The 24,980-nt window shown below is 39.4% G+C and overlaps 1 protein-coding gene across 1 annotated transcript in view; it reads right to left on the reverse strand.

Annotated features, from left to right (window-relative positions):
- The window catches only part of LOC306895610 (NACHT, LRR and PYD domains-containing protein 3-like), a 183,581-nt gene that overhangs the window by 132,617 nt on the left and 25,984 nt on the right, over positions 1 to 24,980 (reverse strand). The window contains exons 5-18 of the mRNA XM_079458980.1: positions 21,541 to 21,645; positions 20,516 to 20,632; positions 20,189 to 20,273; positions 14,734 to 14,917; positions 12,816 to 14,637; positions 12,269 to 12,436; positions 7,394 to 7,567; positions 5,659 to 5,829; positions 4,498 to 4,668; positions 4,116 to 4,292; positions 3,076 to 3,249; positions 2,627 to 2,800; positions 1,433 to 1,603; positions 1,051 to 1,227 (exon numbers count right to left, since the gene is read on the reverse strand). Coding sequence (XP_079315106.1) covers positions 1,051 to 1,227; positions 1,433 to 1,603; positions 2,627 to 2,800; positions 3,076 to 3,249; positions 4,116 to 4,292; positions 4,498 to 4,668; positions 5,659 to 5,829; positions 7,394 to 7,567; positions 12,269 to 12,436; positions 12,816 to 14,637; positions 14,734 to 14,917; positions 20,189 to 20,273; positions 20,516 to 20,632; positions 21,541 to 21,645 — 3,870 coding nt within the window. The remainder of the gene's footprint in view (positions 1 to 1,050; positions 1,228 to 1,432; positions 1,604 to 2,626; positions 2,801 to 3,075; positions 3,250 to 4,115; positions 4,293 to 4,497; positions 4,669 to 5,658; positions 5,830 to 7,393; positions 7,568 to 12,268; positions 12,437 to 12,815; positions 14,638 to 14,733; positions 14,918 to 20,188; positions 20,274 to 20,515; positions 20,633 to 21,540; positions 21,646 to 24,980) is intronic.

The following is a 24,980-nucleotide window of genomic DNA, read 5'->3' on the forward strand; positions in this document are numbered from 1 at the left end:
CACATCTCACCTCACAGTGTTCAGTGCACAGTTTGTGTCGTCTATTAACTGATAGATGAGTTTGACTCCTGATGGTCCAGGATCATTTCCAGTGAGATCCAGCTCTATCAGATGTGAAGGGTTTGATCTCACAGCTTCAGCCAAACATCTGTAACCTTCTTCTGTTATACTGCACTCAGATAGTCTAGAAAACAAAGAACAAAAGTTTTGTAATTTAGTTTTATTTATTCATAAACATTTACTCGGTAACTCTTAAATAAAGTCACTGAGTGCATCCGTGACACATCAGAGGAGATCTGGTCCTCCTGACTGAGTCTGGTTTCTCCTGAGGATTTTCCTCCATTTATTTATCATTGGAGTTTGGGTTCCTCACCACAGGGCCGTGATGGCTTGCTCACCAGGAGACTGCTGATAGTAGATAAGCTTAAAGGTTCAGTAAATTCTGTTAACATCGCTTTATTAGAATGATTTAGCTTGTTCTACTAACACCATGCGCTGTACTGTGTTTGACCTTTTATGTGTTTTTCTGTTTTAATTTTTATCTTCTCCTGTAACGCTGCCTTGAACAATGCACATTGTGAAGCTCTTTATAAATAAAACTGAATTTAATTGAATTTCTTGTATTAAAGGATTGACCACTTATTGGACCGGATTGCTGATAACAGACAACTGCGCTTATCAACCACATGAGGGAACCTGTGAGCACAAGTACTATAGTGCTGCTTCACTATTAATTGAAAAGATGTGCAGGTATTCCCACAGTCTGCTTTAACCCTGCTGATGTTTTATATCTAATGCATTGAAAGAAGTCTTTTAAATTTCAAAAACAAAGAAAACATTGGATGGTACAAGAGAAGTGTATTCTTCACAGTGTAGTGTGTCATTCACAGTTAAATTATAATGTAAATACAATACATTGTAAATAAAAACACTATATAATGTGTGACTGGTCATTTGAAAGAATTTTAAGCATGAAGCAAACACCTAAAAACAGATTACTGATGTTTTTGTGGTCTGGTTAAAGATGAGGAATATTGTTTTCAGACTCACTCCAGTTTCTTCAGTTTCTTCAGTTTCTTCAGTTTCAGTAGATCAAATAGAAGCTTGACTCCAGCGTCTTTGACTTTATTCTGACTGAGGTTCAGGTGTCTCAGGTGTGATGGGTTTGAACACAGAGCTGGAATCAGGATGTCCAATCGTTTGGTATTAATCCTGCATTCACACAGTCTGCAGAGATAAAGTAAGATGGGTCAGATCTATGGTCATCCGTTACTGATGTGTAATGTTCAGTTAAATGAACCCATGTGTACACATAACATCTGGTGTACTCGGAGCAGAACACAATAACACCGTATGTGTTTACTGTTACTATTCATTGAAATGATGAAAGTACAATGATCAATGTTAAGTTTACTGTAGCTTGTGTACTAACTGTAATGTCTTCAGCGTGCACTGGGGATTTTTCAGTAGATCAGAGAGTTTTTGAACCCCTGAAGTTCCCAGTTCATTTCCACTCAGGTTCAGGTGTCTCAGGTGTGATGGGTTTAAATTCAGAGCTGAAAACAGACCAGAAACTTTCTCTGATAAACCACAGGCTGTTAACCTACAATGAGAGATAAAGAGAGAAGAAAATAACAGGAACAATGGTTAAAGTGCAAAGCAAGTACAGTACACAGCATTGCTATGTTCATCGGCTGCAATTACAACATTTGTATCTTTCCCCTTTATTCCCTAAACATGTTTAACTCAACTAACCAATATTTAAAACGATTGAACTTGAAATGGGTCAGACTTCATTAAACAGTAAAGCATATAGACACAAACACAATAATGTGTAGAGAACTGTATTTCTAACCAAAGCTTCTCCAGTTTGCAGTCTGAATTCTTCAGCAGATCCATAAGCTGCACAACTGCGTCACCGAGTTCATTATTACTCAGATCCAGTTCTCTCAGATGTGAACAGTTTGAAGTCAGAGATGAAATCAGGTCACCAATGGATCTCTGTGTAATACTGCATCCAGACAACCTGTAGATATGATGAACACGTAAAATAAATGACTTATCAAAATGATGAAAATTCATAGCTCTCTTAGAACAACTACTGACATATATTATTAAGGGTTAATATAACAAGCAACAACAAAACGTGACATCTGTACCAGAATTCTTGTTTCGTAAAGGGTCATATGGCACTAATATGTGTGTCTCTGTGTCTTTGGTGTGGTATAAGTTGCTCATGCATGTATTAGACACGTAAAATTGCAAAAGTGTAAGTGTTGGAACAAACGATAAATTCTATCCAAAAGCGAATGCTCACCCAGACCTGCCTGAAACACCTCGTGTAACCACAACCCCTTTTATGAAAAACACCTTTTATGAGGTCTCTTCAGCTGGAGGTTGACAAGCTCCTTGAGAGTCCCGCTCTATTCCTTCCCCATTAATATTATTCCAAAGGGAGGGCTGGAGTGAGCCGTTGGTTTCAATTCCCAACCTCACCACTAAGTTTGATAGTTTTAACAGAGTTTTGATAAGAAATGAACCCCTAATGATTGTGATTCTGTATTTGAGCAAGATTCTTTTTTTCCCATTGTGATATGATGATAAACAGAAACTTTAAAATCCTCACGTGAGTGTGTTGAGTGTACAGTGTTTATCCTTCAGTAGATCAGAGATCTGTTTCACTCTTGACTCGTCTAGTTTATGATCCTTCAGATTCACTTCTCTCTGGAGTAAAGGGTTTATACCAAGAACTCTGGTCAGATACTTAACAGCTTTCACAGCAGAAGAACTCTTCAATAACCTGCAGAAAACAGAAAGTTACAAAAACATTAACTGTAGTAAAACTAAATTGGTAATTATAAAAATATACAATATAAAATATGTTGTAGAAGACGTTTAATGAAACCTCAGCAGCTGGTGCTGATGAAAACAACTTTACACATTTATCTTTTGTTAAATCTTGAATTCACTTCAATACAACAACAGATTGTGTAGTAAACACTATATAATATAAATACTGGATTGTTTATTAAAAATGCAGATGATTGTTTATTCTTTTATTTTAACACATCTCACCTCACAGTGTTCAGTGCACAGTTTGTGTCGTCTATTAACTGATAGATGAGTTTGACTCCTGATGGTCCAGGATCATTTCCAGTGAGATCCAGCTCTATCAGATGTGAAGGGTTTGATCTCACAGCTTCAGCCAAACATCTGTAACCTTCTTCTGTTATACTGCACTCAGATAGTCTAGAAAACACAGTACAAAAGTTTTGTAATTTAGTTTTATTTATTCATAAACATTTACTCGGTAACTCTTAAATAAAGTCACTGAGTGCATCCGTGACACATCGGAGGAGATCTGGTCCTCCTGACTGAGTCTGGTTTCTCCTGAGGATTTTTCTCCATTTATTTATCATTGGAGTTTGGGTTCCTCACCACAGGGCCGTGATGGCTTGCTCACCAGGAGACTGCTGATAGTAGATAAGCTTAAAGGTTCAGTAAATTCTGTTAACATTGCTTTATTAGACGGATTTAGCTTGTTCTACTAACACCATGCGCTGTACTGTGTTTGACCTTTTATGTGTTTTTCTGTTTTAATTTTTATCTTCTCCTGTAACGCTGCCTTGAACAATGCACATTGTGAAGCTCTTTATAAATAAAACTGAATTTAATTGAATTTCTTGTATTAAAGGATTGACCACTTATTGGACCGGATTGCTGATAACAGACAACTGCGCTTATCAACCACATGAGGGAACCTGTGAGCACAAGTACTATAGTGCTGCTTCACTATTAATTGAAAAGATGTGCAGGTATTCCCACAGTCTGCTTTAACCCTGCTGATGTTTTATATCTAATGCATTGAAAGAAGTCTTTTAAATTTCAAAAACAAAGAAAACATTGGATGGTACAAGAGAAGTGTATTCTTCACAGTGTAGTGTGTCATTCACAGTTAAATTATAATGTAAATACAATACATTGTAAATAAAAACACTATATAATGTGTGACTGGTCATTTGAAAGAATTTTAAGCATGAAGCAAACACCTAAAAACATCTTTAACCAGACCACAAAAACATCAGTAATCTGAGGAATATTGTTTTCAGACTCACTCCAGTTTCTTCAGTTTCTTCAGTTTCTTCAGTTTCAGTAGATCACATAGATGCTTGACTCCAGCGTCTTTGACTTTATTCTGACTGAGGTTCAGGTGTCTCAGGTGTGATGGGTTTGAACACAGAACTGGAATCAGGATGTCCAATCGTTTGGTATTAATCCTGCATTCACACAGTCTGCAGAGATAAAGTAAGATGTGTCAGATCTATGGTCATCCGTTACCGATGTGTAATGTTCAGTTAAATGAACCCATGTGTACACATAACATCTGGTGTACTCGGAGCAGAACACAATAACACCGTATGTGTTTACTGTTACTATTCATTGAAATGATGAAAGTACAATGATCAATGTTAAGTTTACTGTAGCTTGTGTACTAACTGTAATGTCTTCAGCGTGCACTGGGGATTTTTCAGTAGATCAGAGAGTTTTTGAACCCCTGAAGTTCCCAGTTCATTTCCACTCAGGTTCAGGTGTCTCAGGTGTGATGGGTTTAAATTCAGAGCTGAAAACAGACCAGAACCTTTCTCTGATAAACCACAGGCTGTTAACCTACAATGAGAGATAAAGAGAGAAGAAAATAACAGGAACAATGGTTAAAGTGCAAAGCAAGTACAGTACACAGCATTGCTATGTTCATCGGCTGCAATAACAACATTTGTATCTTTCCCCTTTATTCCCTAAACATGTTTAACTCAACTAACCAATATTTAAAACGATTGAACTTGAAATGGGTCAGACTTCATTAAACAGTAAAGCATATAGACACAAACACAATAATGTGTAGAGAACTGTATTTCTAACCAAAGCTTCTCCAGTTTGCAGTCTGAATACTTCAGCAGATCCATAAGCTGCACAACTGCGTCACTGAGTTCATTATTACTCAGATCCAGTTCTCTCAGATGTGAACAGTTTGAAGTCAGAGATGAAATCAGGTCACCAATGGATCTCTGTGTAATACTGCATCCAGACAACCTGTAGATATGATGAACACGTCAAATAAATGACTTATCAAAATGATGAAAATTCATAGCTCTCTTAGAACAACTACTGACATATATTATTAAGGGTTAATATAACAAGCAACAACAAAACGTGACATCTGTACCAGAATTCTTGTTTCGTAAAGGGTCATATGGCACTAATATGTGTGTCTCTGTGTCTTTGGTGTGGTATAAGTTGCTCATGCATGTATTAGACACGTAAAATTGCAAAAGTGTAAGTGTTGGAACAAACGATAAATTCTATCCAAAAGCGAATGCTCACCCAGACCTGCCTGAAACACCTCGTGTAACCATAACCCCTTTTATGAAAAACACCTTTTATGAGGTCTCTTCAGCTGGAGGTTGACAAGCTCCTTGAGAGTCCCGCTCTATTCCTTCCCCATTAATATTATTCCAAAGGGAGGGCTGGAGTGAGTTTGATAGTTTTAACAGAGTTTTGATAAGAAATGAACCCCTAATGATTGTGATTCTGTATTTGAGCAAGATTCTTTTTTTCCCATTGTGATATGATGATAAACAGAAACTTTAAAATCCTCACGTGAGTGTGTTGAGTGTACAGTGTTTATCCTTCAGTAGATCAGAGATCTGTTTCACTCTTGACTCGTCTAGTTTATGATCCTTCAGATTCACTTCTCTCTGGAGTAAAGGGTTTATACCAAGAGTCTTTAGATACTCAAAGGCTTCGACTGCAGAAGAACTCTTCAATAACCTGCAGACAGAAGATAACAGTGTCATTATTAATAAACATCTATTGTGATAACCTTGTATTGCAATAATGAAGATTAAACCTCAAACACATGTTCAAGTTTTATTAGTCTAATTCTTATTTCAACACATCTCACCTCACAGTGTTCAGTGCACAGTTTGTGTCTTGTATTAAATCACAGATGAGTTTGACTCCTGATGGTCCAGGATCATTTCCAGTGAGATCCAGCTCTATCAGATGTGAAGGGTTTGATCTCACAGCTTCAGCCAAACATCTGTAACCTTCTTCTGTTATACTGCACTCAGATAGTCTAGAAAACACAGTACAAAAGTTTTGTAATTTAGTTTTATTTATTCATAAACATTTACTCAGTAACTCTTAATTAAAGTCACTGAGTGCATCCGTGACACATCGGAGGAGATCTGGTCCTCCTGACTGAGTCTGGTTTCTCCTGAGGATTTTTCTCCATTTATTTATCATTGGAGTTTGGGTTCCTCACCACAGGGCCGTGATGGCTTGCTCACCAGGAGACTGCTGATAGTAGATAAGCTTAAAGGTTCAGTAAGTTCTGTTAACATCGCTTTATTAGAATGATTTAGCTTGTTCTACTAACACCATGCGCTGTACTGTGTTTGACCTTTTATGTGTTTTTCTGTTTTTATTTTTATCTTCTCCTGTAACGCTGCCTTGAACAATGCACATTGTGAAGCTCTTTATAAATAAAACTGAATTTAATTGAATTTCTTGTATTAAAGGATAGATCACTTATTGGACCGGATTCATGAACAACTGTACACAAGTGTTGTCTTATGAGACACTTATGATGTTTTCTTTGGATTTCACTTGGTTCTGAATCTCATCTTACATTTAGAGCATTTTACATTTACATGTTTTATTTGTACATTATCACCGTATGTATAATATTGTCATGTTTGTTGTGTTCTGTGGAGTGTGTATGATGATGTGATCGCTGAACTCACTTGAGTGTGTGGAGTTGACACTGAGGATTCTTCAGTTTGTCACAGATGCCTTTGAGTCCTGAATCCATCAGACGACTGTTGTTCAGATTCATCTCTCTCACGAGGGTTTTACAGGAGAGAACAGCAGCTACAGCTGAACACTGTTTCTCTGTCGGCTCACAGTTATTCAATCTAAACACAATAACATCATCATCAGATCTTTATAACACACACATGTATGAAGGTGTCTTATACTGTATATATGAAACTCACGTGATTTTCTCCACTTTACTATGAGAGTCCATCAATAGAGCCGAGAGTTTCTCTCCATCCAGATCTCCCAGTTTATTGTGACTCAGATTCAGATCTTTTAGCAGTAATGGATTCACACCAAGAACACCAGTCAGATAAACACAAGCTGCTTCTGCTTTTGGATTCTTCAAGAATCTACAGACAGAAAATCAGTTCACATCATATCGCCTCTTTAAAATGATTGTTCACATAATTATTCATTGTTACACATGACACCACACTTATTCAATTCAAAGCTTTGCAAAGATTTGAATACACTTTAACCATATAAAAACAACTGGATATACAATACTCACCTCACAGTGTTCAGTGCACAGTTTGTGTCTTGTATTAACTGATAGATGAGTTTGACTCCTGATGGTCCAGGATCATTTCCAGTGAGATCCAGCTCTATCAGATGTGAAGGGTTTGATCTCACAGCTTCAGCCAAACATCTGTAACCTTCTTCTGTTATACTGCACTCAGATAGTCTACGACAAAGAAAGTTTTAATTGTGAGTTCGTAAACTCAAATGTGCAAGTTTTGCTATTTTTAAACTCTATGGGGCAGTTTCCCGGACAGGGATTAGTTTAAACCAGGACTAGTTAAATTAGGACATTTAATTTTTTAAAACATACTTTACAAAAAAAACCTCAATGATGTGCATTTTAAGACAAAACAATCACACTGATATATTTTAAGATATGTCAGTTTAAATTGTTGTCGATCAAGACACTTCTAACATTTATGTTAGTCTGGGACTAGGTTTATAGCCTGTCTGGGAAACCGCCCCTATATGACCAAGAGTTTCTGGCATTTCCATAACACCAAAAGGAGGACGCTTTGCGGCATTTAGTGAGGCAAGAATTACTGCATCTTGTGTACTCGCAAATATAATACAATTTTGTCTATCATATCTGTGGTATCATGATACAGTAATTCTGAAATAGCCTACTCTATTCATTGCCAGACAATTTGATCAACAACATATCATGATGTAGACCTATGTGTAACCGAGGCAAAAAAGTGTTTATTCACAGTATTTGTATTTATTCAAGACACTCCTGTATGACTGGTGATGCTTGACTGCATGATAGACTTTAAAGCTCTGCAGCGCAGATTTTGTCATCCTGAGGTGATGTTGCCTCTCGAAAATAAGACCGAAGGGAAGACGTACCAGCAGCTCATCTGTCACCTTTATGTTTTTCAGTGCTGGCATGTCGGTCAATGGCGGCTTTCCCTTTACTACTAACGTCCACTTCACAGCGATACAGTCTGCAAAATCCATGGAAAGCATCTCTACTGCTTTTTGATATGAATTTGTGCTCTTTTGTCCATTCCGGATTAAATGATTTCGGACGTTTCGGCATGTTAACATTATGATGTGACGTAGCCAGTATGTGGACTTTACTTCCACCATTTATTTGACACCTCTTTCAGCCAATCATTTGTTCGACCGGAGATCTTACGGCGTAAGATGCTATGCTGCTGCATCCCAATAAAGGTTTTAGAGCGCGTTTTTAAAGGCCGATTCAGCGCAACTCCAAAAAGGAGGACAAATGAGTGTCCGGCTTGAGGCTGCGCTGGACAGGGGGCTTAAAATCCCGACTGTCTGGCCAAAATCCGGACGTATGGCCACCCTATCTCTGAGTTAAATGGGTTTTCTCAGTCAAGATGGTGGCCCAAGAGCTTGTTGGAAATAATATACATTACAATATTGTTGTTAAGGCAATTAAAACACAAAATGAACCATTATATAAGTAATATTTAATCCAGAATTTTTATTTATTTTACTCACTGGTTGAGTGAAATGAAATAACCCCTCACATGAGTAATACTTTATTTTACGCACAGGTCGGGTCATGTTGACAACCCAGAAATCATGGTTTAATGGGGACAACCCAGCGCTTTAGAACAGCAATAAGCAAACCTTCAAAATGTTACTTAATATTGAATGCGAATGTTATCAAGTAATTTTGGTAAAACGCTTTTTTATTTTAATTACAAAATTGGCTGTTCCTTTTAATGAAAATACAATATGTTATAAGCAACAAACGGTTCTCAACTCAAAGTCTTTATAGTCCTGATGTGTTACAGGTAATAATTAGGATCTGGATTTGGGAAAATGTTTATTCTAATTCATTCACTTTAATATCTTCAGTTTACAGTTTAGATTCTTCAATCCATCAGAGAGATGCTTTACTCCTGAATCCTGTAGATTATTGTTACTCAGATCAAGCTCCTGCAAACTGCTGCAGTCTGAACTGAAAACTGAAGCCAAAGCTGAGCAACTTTCCTCTTTAAGATCACACTTACTGATGTTAAGAAAGCGTGTTAACGTACAGTAGCACATTCTAAACTCATTAAATTACATTTTAAAATTTTGTCAAATTATCCCTTATTATTAACAATAGCAAACGGTCAAGCTGCCAATTCATGCCATGACCATCGTGCAGGCTAAGGCAGTGAAGCACCTGGACGAGGGAAAGTGCGACCCAGCATTTATGCAGGAGATGTGCACCGCCACTGACCTCGCTCTCCGGGTGACAAAGGTGGTGGCGAGTACACGCTGGGTCGAACAATGTGTACTCTGGTGGTCCAAGAGCGACACCTTTGGCCCAACCTTGCGCAGATGTGTGACGCCTAGGAAGTACGCTTTCTTGATGCGCTCATGACGCAAGCTGGGCTGTTTGGTGACACCGTTGTCAAATTTTTGTGTAGATATTCCACGTATTATCTCCCTGCGGAAGAGGTGGTCTCCGTAGTGTTACCCCTTTAGGCGAGGGGGTAGCCCTTACCAGTGTTCCTTCCGGATTGGGGCAGCTATCTCGCCCCTAGAGAAGCTAATTCTACTACATATATGGCCGTGTCCTTTATGCTACAACGCTTTGCTGTCCACTGCAGCCACCGAGAATGCCTCTCAGGTTCCTCAGCCCAAAGGTGAATGAATGGGCACAGCATCTTCCTTTTATACCCGTATGTACGATGTGGACAGGGCTGGATTAGGACAAAAAAAGGGCCCTGGCATTTTTACTTAGACCGGCCCACCACAATGGGTCGGACACAACCAACCAGTACACCATCCTTGCGGTCCCTGTAGATATGCATATCTACTGTTCCATTCCCCCAAAAACCTACAAAGCTGAGAACTAAGTGCCATGGACCAGTGTACCAGTGCAAGTGGACCAGTGTACTCACTCTCTCTTGACTGACTCCCTGGTGATAGACCTATACCTACTTGTGGTGTGATTCGCGCAAATTGAGCGTTAGTAAGGGAAGCCAAACAATCCAATAGTGGGATGAGACAGCGGGGTATTACAGAGCTCGCGCCGCGCTGACATGTCATCTGCGCGATTCAATTTCCTATCGCCAACCGATGGGCAGAGTGGCACCAACCAATCCGCTGCACTTACCAATTAAAACATATACAATGTTCATTTGGCGCCACTCATTTACATTTTACCCATAAACCTCTGCTAGTAATAACATAAATAGTTGAAGTAAAATGGCTAGGCGCAAAACGTACTACAATAATAAAATAAATTACCTGAACATGTAAACTGTCCTATATAATTTCCAGGAGGTTGGCGTGCTCCTCACGACTACGATATTGGAAGTCATTGAAGTTTCTGCTTTGTACAGGTCTTTCCGTAGCCTCTATAGTATAGAGTCTATACATATGCGCAGTTCTTCAAAGTATCGATGCAAAACACTACCGTTTACTTGTACACTATTAAAGATAATAACAAAAAAATATTATGCATTTCATCCTGATTTCCTTTGTCTTCTGTAGGGAAAAACTGATAGACTTGTGTAAATGTAAACAAATGTAAATGTTTTTAAGGAATGAGGGGTTTCTTTATTGTATATTTGAGTGTACGGTTTGCGCTGTTTAAATAACGTGTGCGCTGACGAGGAGATTGAATCGCGCAGATGACATGTCATCGCGGCGCGAGCTGTGTAATACCCGCTGTCTCGTCCCACTTTTGGATTATTTGGCTTCCCATAGTTCGCGCGAGTTGAAAAATCTGATCTTTGGCGAAAATTCGCGCCGCGTTTACGAACCAGGAGCTTGCTCTAGTAGGGACGTGATTATGACATAGCGAGCGGAGGCAGGAATCCGAAACAACAATGAAGGACTGCGCCTCTGAAGGATTTGATGGACCCAGACATGGCGCTGCACGAGTCTACGTCGTTCTTCAGCCTTCCATAGCACATAATGCGCAGCTATCCTCTCAACTAAATCCATGTCCGCCATTTCGCAATTAGACGGGCACCGCCTGACAGAAGCCCCTCCATGACACGAATGAAGCGAGTAAAAGCAAAATGTTCACGTGTCCAACTAGACGCTAATAGCGCGATTTACTGCATTTGGTGTGAACACTCTAAGACACTGACTGCATCTGACACGAGAAACTGGGGGGTGGAGTCTGTTAAGAGATGATTGGGCCAGCCCAGTGTCAGTATGGAAAATGAACCAATGGGCCGCTGTCCCTGCTTTATTGGCCGGTCATTGGCCGATTAAAAAAATATAATATTATATTATATCGGCCCCCAAGTGCGTCGGCCCACAGGGCATTTGCCCGGTATGCCAGATTACCAGTCCAGCACTGGATGTGGAGACTGGCGTGCCATTCGCCAAGTTAATTGGCCTTTTAAAATACTACAATCAGAGATGAAAGGTTGTCAAGATCAAACCCCATTGTGTCGGTTCGACACAACGTCTCGGAGTTTACATACGTAAGCAAGACATTTTCATCAAAAGTAGTTTTAAACTGTTGACATGATCTGCCTTTGATAACAGCTAGAGAGTGGCTTAAATCTGAGCACAGACGGGTAATGTGGGGCACAATCTTTAATGCCTAAAATCGGTAATGCTATTTTCAGTGGAAAATGTTGGTGTATCCCTAGTTTCGTTTTAAAAGAAAAGGGTTTCATTTGAAAACTGCACACAAGTTAACAGCAACATAAACCCACAACAGTTGTCTACAATAAAACGAGAACAGAAACATATTTAGTTCACAATCATACAACAACAGATTGTGGAACTTCAGCAATTGATTCCCGGACTATATCATCATTCCAGACACTTGTCCCATTTGTGCCTTTATGAATAATTTTAGTTTAAATAGTAATTTTGCTGTTTATAATAGATCATATTGTGTATACTATTTGTCTGTTTACACACCTACCTCAGTATCTCTAGTTTACTTGTTGTCTTCTCCAGTCCAGCACAGAGCCACTTGACTCCTGAATCCTGCAGATTATTACCGCTCATGTTGAGCTCTTTCAGGCTTTCTGATCCCAGAACATTAACCAGAGCTGAACAGCTTTTGTCTGATAAGTTACAATCATTTAGTCTATAAAGAAAACAAGTCAGATCAAAGCATTTGATATACTTGGCAGGTATTGTGTTCAAATACATTTAAGGATATCAAATTTCATAATAACTATTACAATTTAGTATAACGTTGCTATCCTCCCAAAACCCCATAAATCCAAATTAGCAAGTAAAGAAAGTTTTAGAAGGACAGCAATTAATTTTAGAATAGTACAAAATAAATATAAAACAGTACTGGGACCCTTGACTGATTTACTGATGACTTAAGGCGGGTTACAAAGAAAACTAAATGCTTTCCTCACTGTTGTACAGAGGACATCCATTTCATAAAAACATTGGTGTACTATTTGGTATTTTCTCAAAAACAATCAATAAGCACAAACTTTCATGTCACTTACAGAGCTCGTTTAGAGGCTTTGACCACTGGCCACAGTCTAATGAGACATTCATCTGATTTCTTGAATTTCTGAAGTTCAAAGTCCTCCACTTCCTCATCTGATGTCAGCAACACAAAGACCAGAGCAGACCACTGAGCAGGTGAAAGATCAGCAGATGACAGACTTCCTTCTCTAATGTGCTTTTGAACCTCTTGTACCAGAGATTGATCATTCAATTCATTCAGACAGTAAAATAGATTGATGGATCTTTCTGGAGATGAATTTTCATCAAACTTCTGCTTGATGTATGCAACTATTTCCTCATAGCTCTTCTCATCACTGTCTTGCAGTGTCAACAGACCCTGTAAGAGCAGCCGATTTGACTTCAGCGACAGACCGAGAAGAAAGCGAAGGAAAAGGTCCAAGTGTCCATTCTCACTTTCAAGGGCCTTGTCCACTGCAGCCTTCAGTAAACCAATCATTGTTTTATTGTCGTTGTCTTGTCCCGTTTGCTCTTGAACAAAGGCATTTTTCTCTTCAATGTCTAGAAACAGATGTGCATACAGAGCTGCAATGAACTCTTGAATGCTCAAGTGAACAAAACAGTACATGGTACCCAGAATGACCCCGGTCTCCTGTTTGAAGATCTGAGTACACATCCCTGAGTACACGGATGCTTTGGAGACGTCAATACCACAGGCCTCCAGATCTGATGCATAGAAGATCAGGTTGCTTCTTTCCAGCTGTTGAAATGCCAGTTTGCCCAGTGAAAGGATAGCATCTTTATCCCAGGAGATATCTGGCGAGTGTTTTCCTTCATACTTTTTTCTACTCTGATGGATCTGAAAGCGAAAAAAGTGTGTGTACATTTGTGTCAGAGTTCTAGGAGTATCATCAGTGTTTGATTCTTGAAGTGTTTCGGTGGTGTCGTCAGACTGTTGAATGATTTTATTCTCTAGAATGTTCTGGAGGACGGTGGCTGAAATCCAGCAGAAGACTGGGATGTGGCACATGATATATAGACTCTTTGATTTTTTTACATGATCAATGATTGCGTTGGCCATATTCTGATTTGAGAATCTTTTGATGAAGTACTCTTCCTTCTGTGCGTCATTGAATCCTCGTACCTCTGTCACCCGGTCGATACAGTCAGGAGGAATCTTACCGGCTGCTGCTGGTCTGGTGGTTATCCAGATGAGAGCAGAACGAAGCAGATTTCCTTTGATAAGGTTTGTTAGGAGAACATCTAGAGGAGCAGGTGATGTGATATCACACCATGTCTCATTACCCTCAAACTTCAGAGGAAGACGACATTCATCCAAGCCATCAAAGATAAACAGGATTTTATACTTGTTATTTCTTGTAAGGTTCAGTCCTTTTATCTCTGGGAAAAAGTGATCCATAAGGTTCATTAAACTTGGTGTTTCTTTTTCCTTTAAATTAATCTCTCTGAAAGGTATTGGAAATATTAAGCTGATATCCTGATTTTCTTTTCCTTCAGCCCAGTCCAGAACAAACTTCTGCACTGAGACAGATTTTCCAATGCCAGCAACTCCTTTTGTTACTACAGTTCTGATGTTCTGGTCTTGTCCAGGTGGCTGAAATAAATTTGTGCATTCAATCTGTATCTCTGGTGATTCGAATCGTTTGGAGGCGGTCTCGATCTGTCTGATCTCATGCGTAGTATTGACCTGTTCACCTCCACCCTGAGTGATGTACAGATCTGTGTAGATCTTATTCAGGAGTGTGGAGTCGCCCTGCTTAGCAATCCCTTCAAATACACATTGGTACTTCTTCTTTAGGTTTGATTTCAGTTGTTGTTGATGAATGAAGACACGCTCATCTAAAAAAACATAGAAACAAATACATATGTTAAATTGTTTTCCTCCTACATTTACAAGTAACTATATGACAGATGGTGACATCATGAGCATCTTACCTTCCAGAACATTAGCAAGATCATGTTGTTTCATACTTCTCAGAAAGTAGAGTGTGATATCAAGAGCTGCTTCTCTGATGTTGTTTCTATCCTTCACAAAGTATTGTGTGTTTTCTTTTTTCAATACTTTCTTAAATCTTTCCAGTTCATTCTTCAGAAATGTAATTATTTTGTTCTCAAGGTCCTGATAATAAATCAAGAACAAATGTAGTCTCATCTTTTCTAGAATGTCTTAACACTGCCAAATCAGGCAATAGCTTGAGGGGCAGCATTTATGCATGAGGGCAGCTCCAAGAAACAGATTCGTACAGACTTCATAGGCAGCATTACGAAATTCAAATGATTAACAGTGTCTTTGCAATTACTTATCATATATTCTAAAACTACATTACTCATTTCTCACTATAAATGTAAGCAAAAGTTATATAAAGTGAAAATTAAACTTAAATTCAATTTTTTTTTTTATAATTTTCTTGACCAATCACCTTCCTCGCACACTCACACACAAAGCATCAGCTGATGAGTTGAATAAGGTGCTCTTGAATACCTGATGGCACCGCGAACGGCTGCTTCAGTGCTTGGCTCTCCAGTGTTTGTACTGTTTTTGTTTGTTTTTCCTGTTTTTTGTTTAACAAACACGATCGGTTTCACCAGGGATGAACTGCTGAACATTCGGCAGAACACACCACAAGATATTTTACCGGATTTCAATTATTCAGAAGTTTTACTGAACATTGTTGTCGGAGGAGCAGCGGCGCTTATTAGACGCTTCAGGACGCGCGGACGGGGGAAGCGAGCGGGAGCGCTTGTCAGACTCAGGATGCGCGGATTTCGAACGCCGTTGCCTAGCATCCATCTGGCAAATCTCCGCTCTCTACCCAACAAAACGGACGAACTCCTTCTGCTCTCTCAGACAAATAAGGATTTCTCACACTCTGCTGCTCTGTGTTTCACGGAATTCTTTGGGGACTTTAATAAAGCCAATCTCTCATGTGAACTGCCAAAATAGAGACAGCATGTTACATGTCCCACCAGAGGCAGTAATATATTGGATCACTGTTACACCACAAGAAAGGATGCATATCACTCTGTTCCACGAGCAGCTTTGGGGCTGTCTGATCACTGTCTGGTTCATCTTATACCGACCTACAAGCAGAAACTTAAATCTGCTTAACCTGTAGTAAGGACTGTGAAGAGATGGACCAGCGAAACAGAGCAGGATTTACAAGCCTGTTTTGAACTCACTGATTGGAGTGTTTTTGAAGCTGCTACCACCGAACTAGACAAACTCACGGAGACTGTAACATCCTATATTAGTTTTTGTGAGGATATATGCATTCCTACCAGGACTTATTTAACATTCAACAATGATAAACCATGGTTTACAGCAAAACTCAGACATCTTTGTCGGGACAAAGAGGATGCCTACAGAAATGGGGACAGAGTATTGTACAATCAGACCAGGAACACACTGAACAAAGAGATTAGAGCGGCTAAAAAGACCTACGCTAAAAAGTTGGAGGACCAGTTTACTTCCAATGACTCAACTTCAGTGTGGAGAGGACTGAGAGCCATCACCAACTACAAGACACCATCCCCCTGCACTGAGGCTAATCAACGACTTGCTAACGACCTGAATGAGTTTTATTGTAGATTTCAAACCCCCAAAACCCATTCTGACCATCTCTCTACACAACCGTTAACACCTCCTTCAATCCCCCTCTCCACACCTCCTGCTCTTCAAATCTGTGAAGATGATGTGCGCCAGGTCTTCAGGAAGAACAAAAGAAGAAAAGCACCAGACCCAGATGGCGTTACACCAGCCTGTCTGAAAACTTGTGCTGACCAGCTGACCCCCATCTTTTCACAGATCTTCAACAGATCTCTGGAGTTGTGTAAAGTGCCTTCCTGCTTCAAACACTCCACCATCATCCCCGTTCCAAAGAAACCCAATATAACAGGACTTAACAATTACAGACCTGTGGCTCTTATGTCCGTCGTCATGAAGTCGTTTGAAAAGCTGGTTCTGGCTAATCTGAAGGACATCACTGGACCCTTACTCAGTGCCGGCCCGAGCCTCTTGGGGGCCCTAAGCAGAATTTGATTTGGGGGCCCCCCTCCCACCACGCGGAGTCACCATTTGCTTGAAGATTATTGACATAAATGTCATGCTATAATGTAACATTATAAATTTATATAGTGAGGTTATGTATTAATACAAAATAAATAATACAAAATCGATACTTAAATAAAATACTTTACTCTTAAACTTCTGAATACAAACTGTCACAAAACATGAAATAAATAATTTGCAATCTTAAAAATAAAACAAAAATAGACAAACATTAATATAATCAAAAATAGAATGTGTTGTGTTCATGAGAAATGTGCAATATTACTATTTGTGTATACTGTTTGTAAATAGTAACGCTTGCTGTTGTCACGTGATGAGACGTGACTTACGTACGTAATGACACACGAAAGAAGAAGAAAGTTGAGTAAAGAAAGTTACGGATTCACTACTCTCGTGTTGCCTGGATTATTCTTAAATCATCTTTACAATACCACAGAAAGTTACAAAAAAATAGATACTTAAATAATGAAAGCAAACATAAGAACAGCAAGCGGTTCAACAATGACAATTGTACAACAATGACCTCAAAATCGCATAACTGCAGCCTATAAATATGAGGATAGCCCTGCTACAACACTCGCCACCATATTAATAAAATTGAAGTCTATTTTCATCACAGAAGTCTCCCCACGGTATTGGCCTATTTTCTAACGTTCACTTCAACACACACAGCAATGCTAGCTGGCATCGCTTTCACCGAGAAGGTTAAGTTCCCCTTCGGCTGTTTTCACCAACTTAAACTGATATATATATATATATATGATCAATACGTGAACTACACCGAGATAAATGTATATTAATAATGCGAGACATTTTACTTTTGATGGCGGGGACGTTTACGTTAGCTCTGGTGATGGCTTATAAAAGATCATGGTACCTGAAGTGACGTGAGCAAACTTTGTGCTACCGCTAATCTTGCTCATTTTTCTCATTTTCTGTCCTTTTCTTCCGTCTCTTTTCGGCACCAGAGGATACATCCTTTTTTGTTACATGGCTTACCATTTATTACAGTGACGCGCACTAGCGCACCGGCGCTAATTGTCAACGCGCGCGAGATGTCTATTGCGCATGACTCAAACGCTAGCAGACACAGCAGCAGTTGTCGGGAAATCTGAATTTTCTTGTCTTGAATTATTCATTTATTTATTCATTCATATTCATTCGTTCATTCATTTATATCACTTGTTTAAGTTATTTAATTGTAAAAATAAATAAATCAAATAAACGATTTAGGGGCCCACTGGTGGTCAGGGGGCCCCAAGCAGCCGCTTAGTTCGCTTATGCCTCGGGCCGGCCCTGCCCTTACTGGACCCCCTGCAGTTTGCTTACCGAGCAAACAGGTCCGTGGATGACGCAATCAACATGAGATTGCACTTCATCCTGCAACACTGGATAAAACAGGGACTTATGTGAGGATCCTGTTTGTGGACTTTAGTTCGGCTTTCAACACCATTATCACAACAGTCCTCCAGACCAAACTGACCCAGCTCTCTGTTCCTAGCTCTATCTGTTAGTGGATCACCAGCTTTCTGACAGATAGGTAACAGTTAGTGAGACTGGGGAAATTCATGTCAAACAGCTGCTCCACCAACACGGGTGCCCCTCAGGAATGTGTCCTCTCCCCACTGCTCTTCTCACTGTACACCAACGACTGCACCTCTAAAGACCCTTCGGTCAATCTCCTGAAGTTTGCAGACGACACTACAGTCATCGGCCTCATCCAGGACGGTGACGAGTCTGCTTACAGACAAGAGGTTGAGCAGCTGGCTGTCTGGTGCAGTCTTAACAACCTGGAGCTGAACACGCTCAAAACAGTGGATATGATCGTGGACTTCAGAACAGACTCCCCTGCACTCCTCCCACTCACCATCATGAACAGCACTGTGGCTGCAGTGGACTCATTCAGATTCCTGGGAACCACCATCTCTCAGGATCTGAAGTGGGACAATCACATTGATTCAATTGTGAAAAAGGCCCAACAAAGGTTGTACTTCCTTCGCCAGCTGAGGAAGTTTAACCTGCCACAGGAGCTGCTGAAACAGTTCTTCTCAGCCGTCATTGAGTCTGTACTGTGCACTTCAATAACTGTCTGGTTTGATTCAGCTACAAAATCAGACATCAGAAGACTACAGAGAACGGTTCGGACTGCTGAAAGGATTATTGGTACTCCCCTGCCCACCCTTCAAGAACTGTATACATCCAGAGTGAGGAAAAGGGCTCAAATAATCACTCTGGATCCCTCACATCCAAGTTACCCCATCTTTGAACTTTTGCCATCTGACCGGCGCTTCAGAGCTGCAAATACCAGGAGAGTCAGGCACAAGAACAGTTTCTTCCCCCAGGCAATCTACCTCATGAACAGTTAAATGTTCCACACTTATGCAATAAAAATGTGCAATATCCTTTATATTTATTTGTTACCCCTCCATCTTAGTACATCCCTGCATCTACTTAATCCTATTTCTAGCACAATTGTTTATACACTTATTTATTTGCCTATTTTTTGGCTGTGTGTTGTTGTCTCTGTGTACTGGAAGGTTATGTCACAAAAACAAATTCCTTGTATGTCCACGCATACTTGGCAATAAAGCTCTTTCTGATTCTGATTCTATATGCGGCGACATCTAAAAGATTCTGTGAGTGGGGCCCAAGGACTGGGGTTTGGAAAAACTGAGTTTGGTAAAGAATTGGTTTCATTTGTTTCATGTTGGTTTATACATACTCCCACGCTCCTGTAATGTAGACCAATATGCTGGGCACATGCTACAAAAAAATGTATCTGTGCGAAGAATACATTTCCCAGTGCAACACAGTTTGGTAAGTGCAGTGACAGAGCTGCGTGTTTGTGTGAAGTGTGATTGTTGTTGCCTGTCTCACCAATATTTAACTTCATTTTTGTCTATTTTGCGAGTGAACTTGACGTCATCATTAACCGTCGGTTTCATTACTCAAAATCAGAGAACGCATAAAAGTCCCCAGATGTGTTCTTGATATCAAAGCATGCATATGCAGAGTTTCGTTTACCGAACCGCCTTGAATTCCCAGAAGTCAATGTGGCGCGTCCAAGAGTTCGTTCTTCCAAGGTTGCCTTGCCAGTCTGGTCTGAGAAACCAGAGGCCACTTAGTTCATTTCATGGAGATCTCAACTTATGATGATCTGAGTTAAGTGTGCTGGATAGGGAAGACATTCAAAAAGTAGTGGATCCCCAGGACCAGGATTGAAAACCACTGAGCTTGTTCAGCCCTCCCAAATTACAACAGGGAAAATCCTTTCACTACAATAGACCGATATCAAACATTTATTAAAATGTATGTTCCTACCTGAAATATCCAGAGACTGTGTTCTTGGAAATTCTTGGGGAACTTGTCATTTTTGGAGCCTGCATCCGATGTCTTAAACTGAACCCTGTTGGCAAAAAAAATTGTCACCCCTTATCTGTAAAATATTTATTTAAAAATTATTTAAAAACATCTTACTTCTAATAACTATTTTAGGATAAACTTTGCACACAGATTTTCTTTGCCTGAACTGCTTCGTTGGAGTTAGGGTTAGAAAAAACATGGCGGAACATTTTGGGCTGAACTAACCCATGTAGATTCTGGGTGTCACGTAAACTCTGTAGAGTAAAGTTGTGTTTGTGTACTCACATGTTCAGAAGAAAAGATGCCATTTCGACATCACTCTTTATTCCCTTCTGCTCCTTAAGTGTTTTCCACCGAGTCATTTCTAAACCAATATTTACTACGGTGCTCTGCCGCTGGTTACTAATAATAATCACAAACAAAAAAAGAACATGAGAACTAATGGGGCTAAAGCATCATCCTTTTATCCATAGGATTATGAAATGAAACTTGTAATGCTGCACAATGTATCAAATTTATTGAATAACATAAGTTTGTATTATGCAAAATGCATTTCCAACGGTTTGCTATAACTTTAAAAATTCCAAATGTTATGTTTAATCAAAGTTTAAAGTTGATGCAGATAGCAGAAACATTCCCTGTGAATATTGACTTAAGACCTCTGGTGGTCAGGGACGGGAACTGCACCATTCGTGTTTGTGACAAGTACTGTACATCTCACACAAAGCGGTCTCCTGACAGAATATGCTTACATTAAAACATTTTGGCGCTATATTATAATAAAGGGAATATCAGTATCGTAAATTTATCTTAGTGGGTAAAGATCATCATCACTGTATGCCTCTAAGCACGTGTGATTATGTCTGCAGCTCAGTTATATTGAAGAGGAAAAGGTCAAATGTTTTAATGGGTCATTTTATCTTGGGGTCTGGATGAAACGCTTCCGAGTTCTGTCTATTGAATATCTCTGCACTTTAAGTTAATATATTGATAACAAGATTATATTTTCCGACAATTAACCAACATTGTTAATGTAGTCTTTTTTTTATGTACTTACTTTCTGCAAAATTACATTTTATATGGTCCCAGGAAATGATTTTGGTGAAAATTTAAAACCGATTCTGACTCACAGTGACTTTCATCAATATTTACTGAAAGTAGAATCTAAATAAATAAATCCTCATTTTTAGAATTTCTATCCCAGACATTACTTTTCCGCATGAGGTGTTACAATAAGACATTTTTTTATCCTTTGGTCATGATGGTGTTTTTTTACTTTTTGGGTGAAATTGGTTTGATTTTATTATTACCTTTTGGTAGCTGATGGTGTTTCTTCACTGAAGTTTGGTCTGTTGTCTTGAGAATGATCACTCTTCACAGACACTGAGCTGATTATAGGTGATCCTGATCTTACACTAATGACAGAAAGAGAGAAGACACTTCATTTGAAGAGACTGAATCTCGCAAAGATCTTGCCAGATCTGACTCCTTTAATAACCATACCAATAAATGCAGAATTGCTCAATGACATGACCAGCAAATTGGCAACTATTTTCTCGAATACATTAGAAGTCAAAACAGATGAATGAGAAAAACAAAGCACCACATTACAATAGCACCAATCGCGCCGTTAAAAGAGAAACACGTAAACTGGAGCGCAAATGGAAAACAAACCCAATTAGAGGTCTTTATCACTGGGTGGAAAGAGAGTGTAAACTGTTATAGAACAAAGGCTGAGCACCTCTGTAACCTCATAGAAACTAACAAAAACAATCCAAGGATTTTATTTAATACAGTTGCTAAATTAACAAATAAACAGACATCAACTGACCTGGTTATTCCGCCGCACCTTGGTAGCAATTAATTCATGACATTTTATACGAGAAAATAAAAAACATATTAGACAAAATAGTAAAAACTCAACCTTCAAGTCTGTCCTATGAATAAGTACCAGTCATCGCCCCAAAACAAAGGGTTTTTTCACTTATAAAACAGGAAGATTTAATTAAACTTATTGAAACATCTAAACCTACAACTTGCTTATTAGACCCGTACCAACTAAATTATTAAAAGAGTTACTACCTGTTGCAATTGAGCCCATTTATAAAATTATCAACTTGTCAATTAATCTAGGCCATGTCCCAGGACACTTTAAAATGGCCGTCATTAAGCCTTTAATCAAGAAACCAAACTTCGATCCAAATAACTATAGACCGATTTCAAATCTCCCTTTCCTGTCTAAAATACTACAAAGTAGTGTCCACTCAGTTATGCTCTCTCTTACAAAAGAACGACATACACGAAACATTTCAGTCAGGCTTTAGACCACATCATAGCACTGAAACTGAAACCTGCTTATAGCATCAGATAAAGGTAACATCTCACTCCTGGTCCTGCTTGACCTTAGTGCTGCGTTTGATACCGTAGACCATAACATATGGAGGGATTTTTGGGTCAGATTGTAAACTAAAAGTCTTAAACCAAAACTAAAACTCTAAATTTAATACTAAAAGTCCACGTCGAAAATGAATTTGGTATATAGGATTGGGCATTTTGTTTTTAGGATTGGGCATTTAATCATTTAGGTTTGAGGATTTAGGATTGGGCATTTGAGGCTTGAGCCATGTATGCAAATAAGGAGGCGTGGCCCAAATACTGGGGGATGGGTTTGAAATGGCTGGTGCACAGAGGCACCTTATGAACAGCAGCTCCCAATGCTAAGGAGCACACTGTAATGCAGCGTTTCTCAAACTGTGGGGCGCGCCCCACTGGTGGGGAATAGAGACGTGACAGGTGGGGCGCGTCAAACGTGACGAAATGTTCATTTTTATGCCTTATATGGAAACGTGAGATCACATCTTCCGGAATTTTGTATTCATGGTTACAAATGAAATTGTAGTGAGGTAGGCGGGGCGAGAGCCAAGATTGGAGGCCGGTGCGTGAATGATAACGAGCGTCAGCTGTACGCGCACCGGTCTGGTATCACGGAGGAGATTATGAAGCATAAGTGGACGAGCGACCGGACCGTCAGTAAGAGAGAATTCGCGGGTTCCCGCCTCCTTCCTTCCCTTCGTGGAACTTACACTGGTGCCGAAACCCAATAGTACGGTGCGCGTACAGCTGACGCTCACTATCATTCACGCAACGGCCTCGAATCCCGGCTCTCGTCCCGCCTACCTTGCTACAGAAATTGTTAACCTTTTGAGCGGTATCCGGTTTGGTCCCATATATGGGATATTATTTCTGTGCCCCTGAGAATACGGTCCCAGATATTAGATTAAGAATGTTCCGTGACTGCCAGATTCAAATTGTGCTTTAGCGCGTTGGTTTGCGCGGAGCCAGAGACGGACGAGCTCAGCGCTGTCATAGATCACAACTATGCAGTGTTTTCAACCTAATAATGTTTATTTTAGGTTTCAGCCATTTAAATACACATAAGCACAAGTAAAACAATACATTTGGAGTTTGTAAGATACACACTCGTGTCTGTGGAAGCAGCAATAACAATCTATTCAAATATAATGTGTTATTCACATCAGACAAACAAAGTGGAAGTAACTATAAAGTTTACAAGAGTTAAACTTCTCGGAGTTCACCGGCCAATTTCTTGCATGTATTTCAGGAGAAACTGATGACAGACAAATAAACTCTCTGAACTGCGTCGCAAAGAAACATGGTTGCACCCGTCTCACGTATAGATCAAGATTATTTATAAATGACCAAACACACTCACTTACACATTTTTGAGAATCGGAATATCAGATAGTTGATGACGTGGTAAGCAAGTTTGTGAATATTTTGAAAGAAAAAAGGAAATTAAGGCGATCTATCATAAGGTGTTATTGTGGCTGCGGTGTGTCACGTGACAAATATGACGCGTTGCCATGGAAACATTAAGGGGTAATCATCACTAGTCTACATGCAGTCTATATTAAAAGAACATTAGATATGAGTCCCCGAGAAAAATATAACCTGGAACCGAAGTGCCAAAATAACATGATATCGGCATATTAATTGTAACGGAACATATTTAAATGTTTTTTTTACAGATTTCAAAATGGCACTTTTATATCTTTTCTACTTTTGAAATTAGTAGTGCACAGCTGCACTTTTATTTTCTCTATTTTTTTTATTTCATGAAAGTTATTATGACACAGCTGCACTTTTATTTTCATTATTTTAGAACTTTCTGTTATTTGATGTATATAGTTTGTATTTTAGATACAACTTGTTACTCTGATACTACTTTTTAGTTCAATAATATGGAACATGTTAAGCTTGTTGCGCATTTCATTAGCATTGTGTTGGGGCGATGGGGGCAGGTGGGGCTTGAAAATTCCCCCTTGTCTAAAGTGGGGAATGACCAAAAAAGTTTGAGAACCACTGCTGTAATGAAACCAAACAGAGCGAGTGAGCGGCTGGAGCGAGGATATGAGGTGCCGTATAGGGTGTAAATCAAACTGCGATTATGAATACATATATAAAAGCGATCATTCACACACAGATACATTGCTCACATATACATGTATAGTATTGGATGTTCAAGCAAACACATATTAAAAACATGTCCGCACTAATGTGAAATCCATAACAATACATATTATGTAAGTAATGCATGCATGTACACTTTTTCACGCATACATATAAACTCAATGCGTACAAACTCTGCACACGCACATCTATAAAACACTCGCAGATATAAACTTTGCACACACACGTCTATAAAACTCTCGCACATACATACAAACTC

The sequence above is a fragment of the Barbatula barbatula genome (assembly GCF_947034865.1).
Source record: "Barbatula barbatula genome assembly, chromosome: 6".
In the NCBI taxonomy this organism is placed as follows: domain Eukaryota; kingdom Metazoa; phylum Chordata; class Actinopteri; order Cypriniformes; family Nemacheilidae; genus Barbatula; species Barbatula barbatula.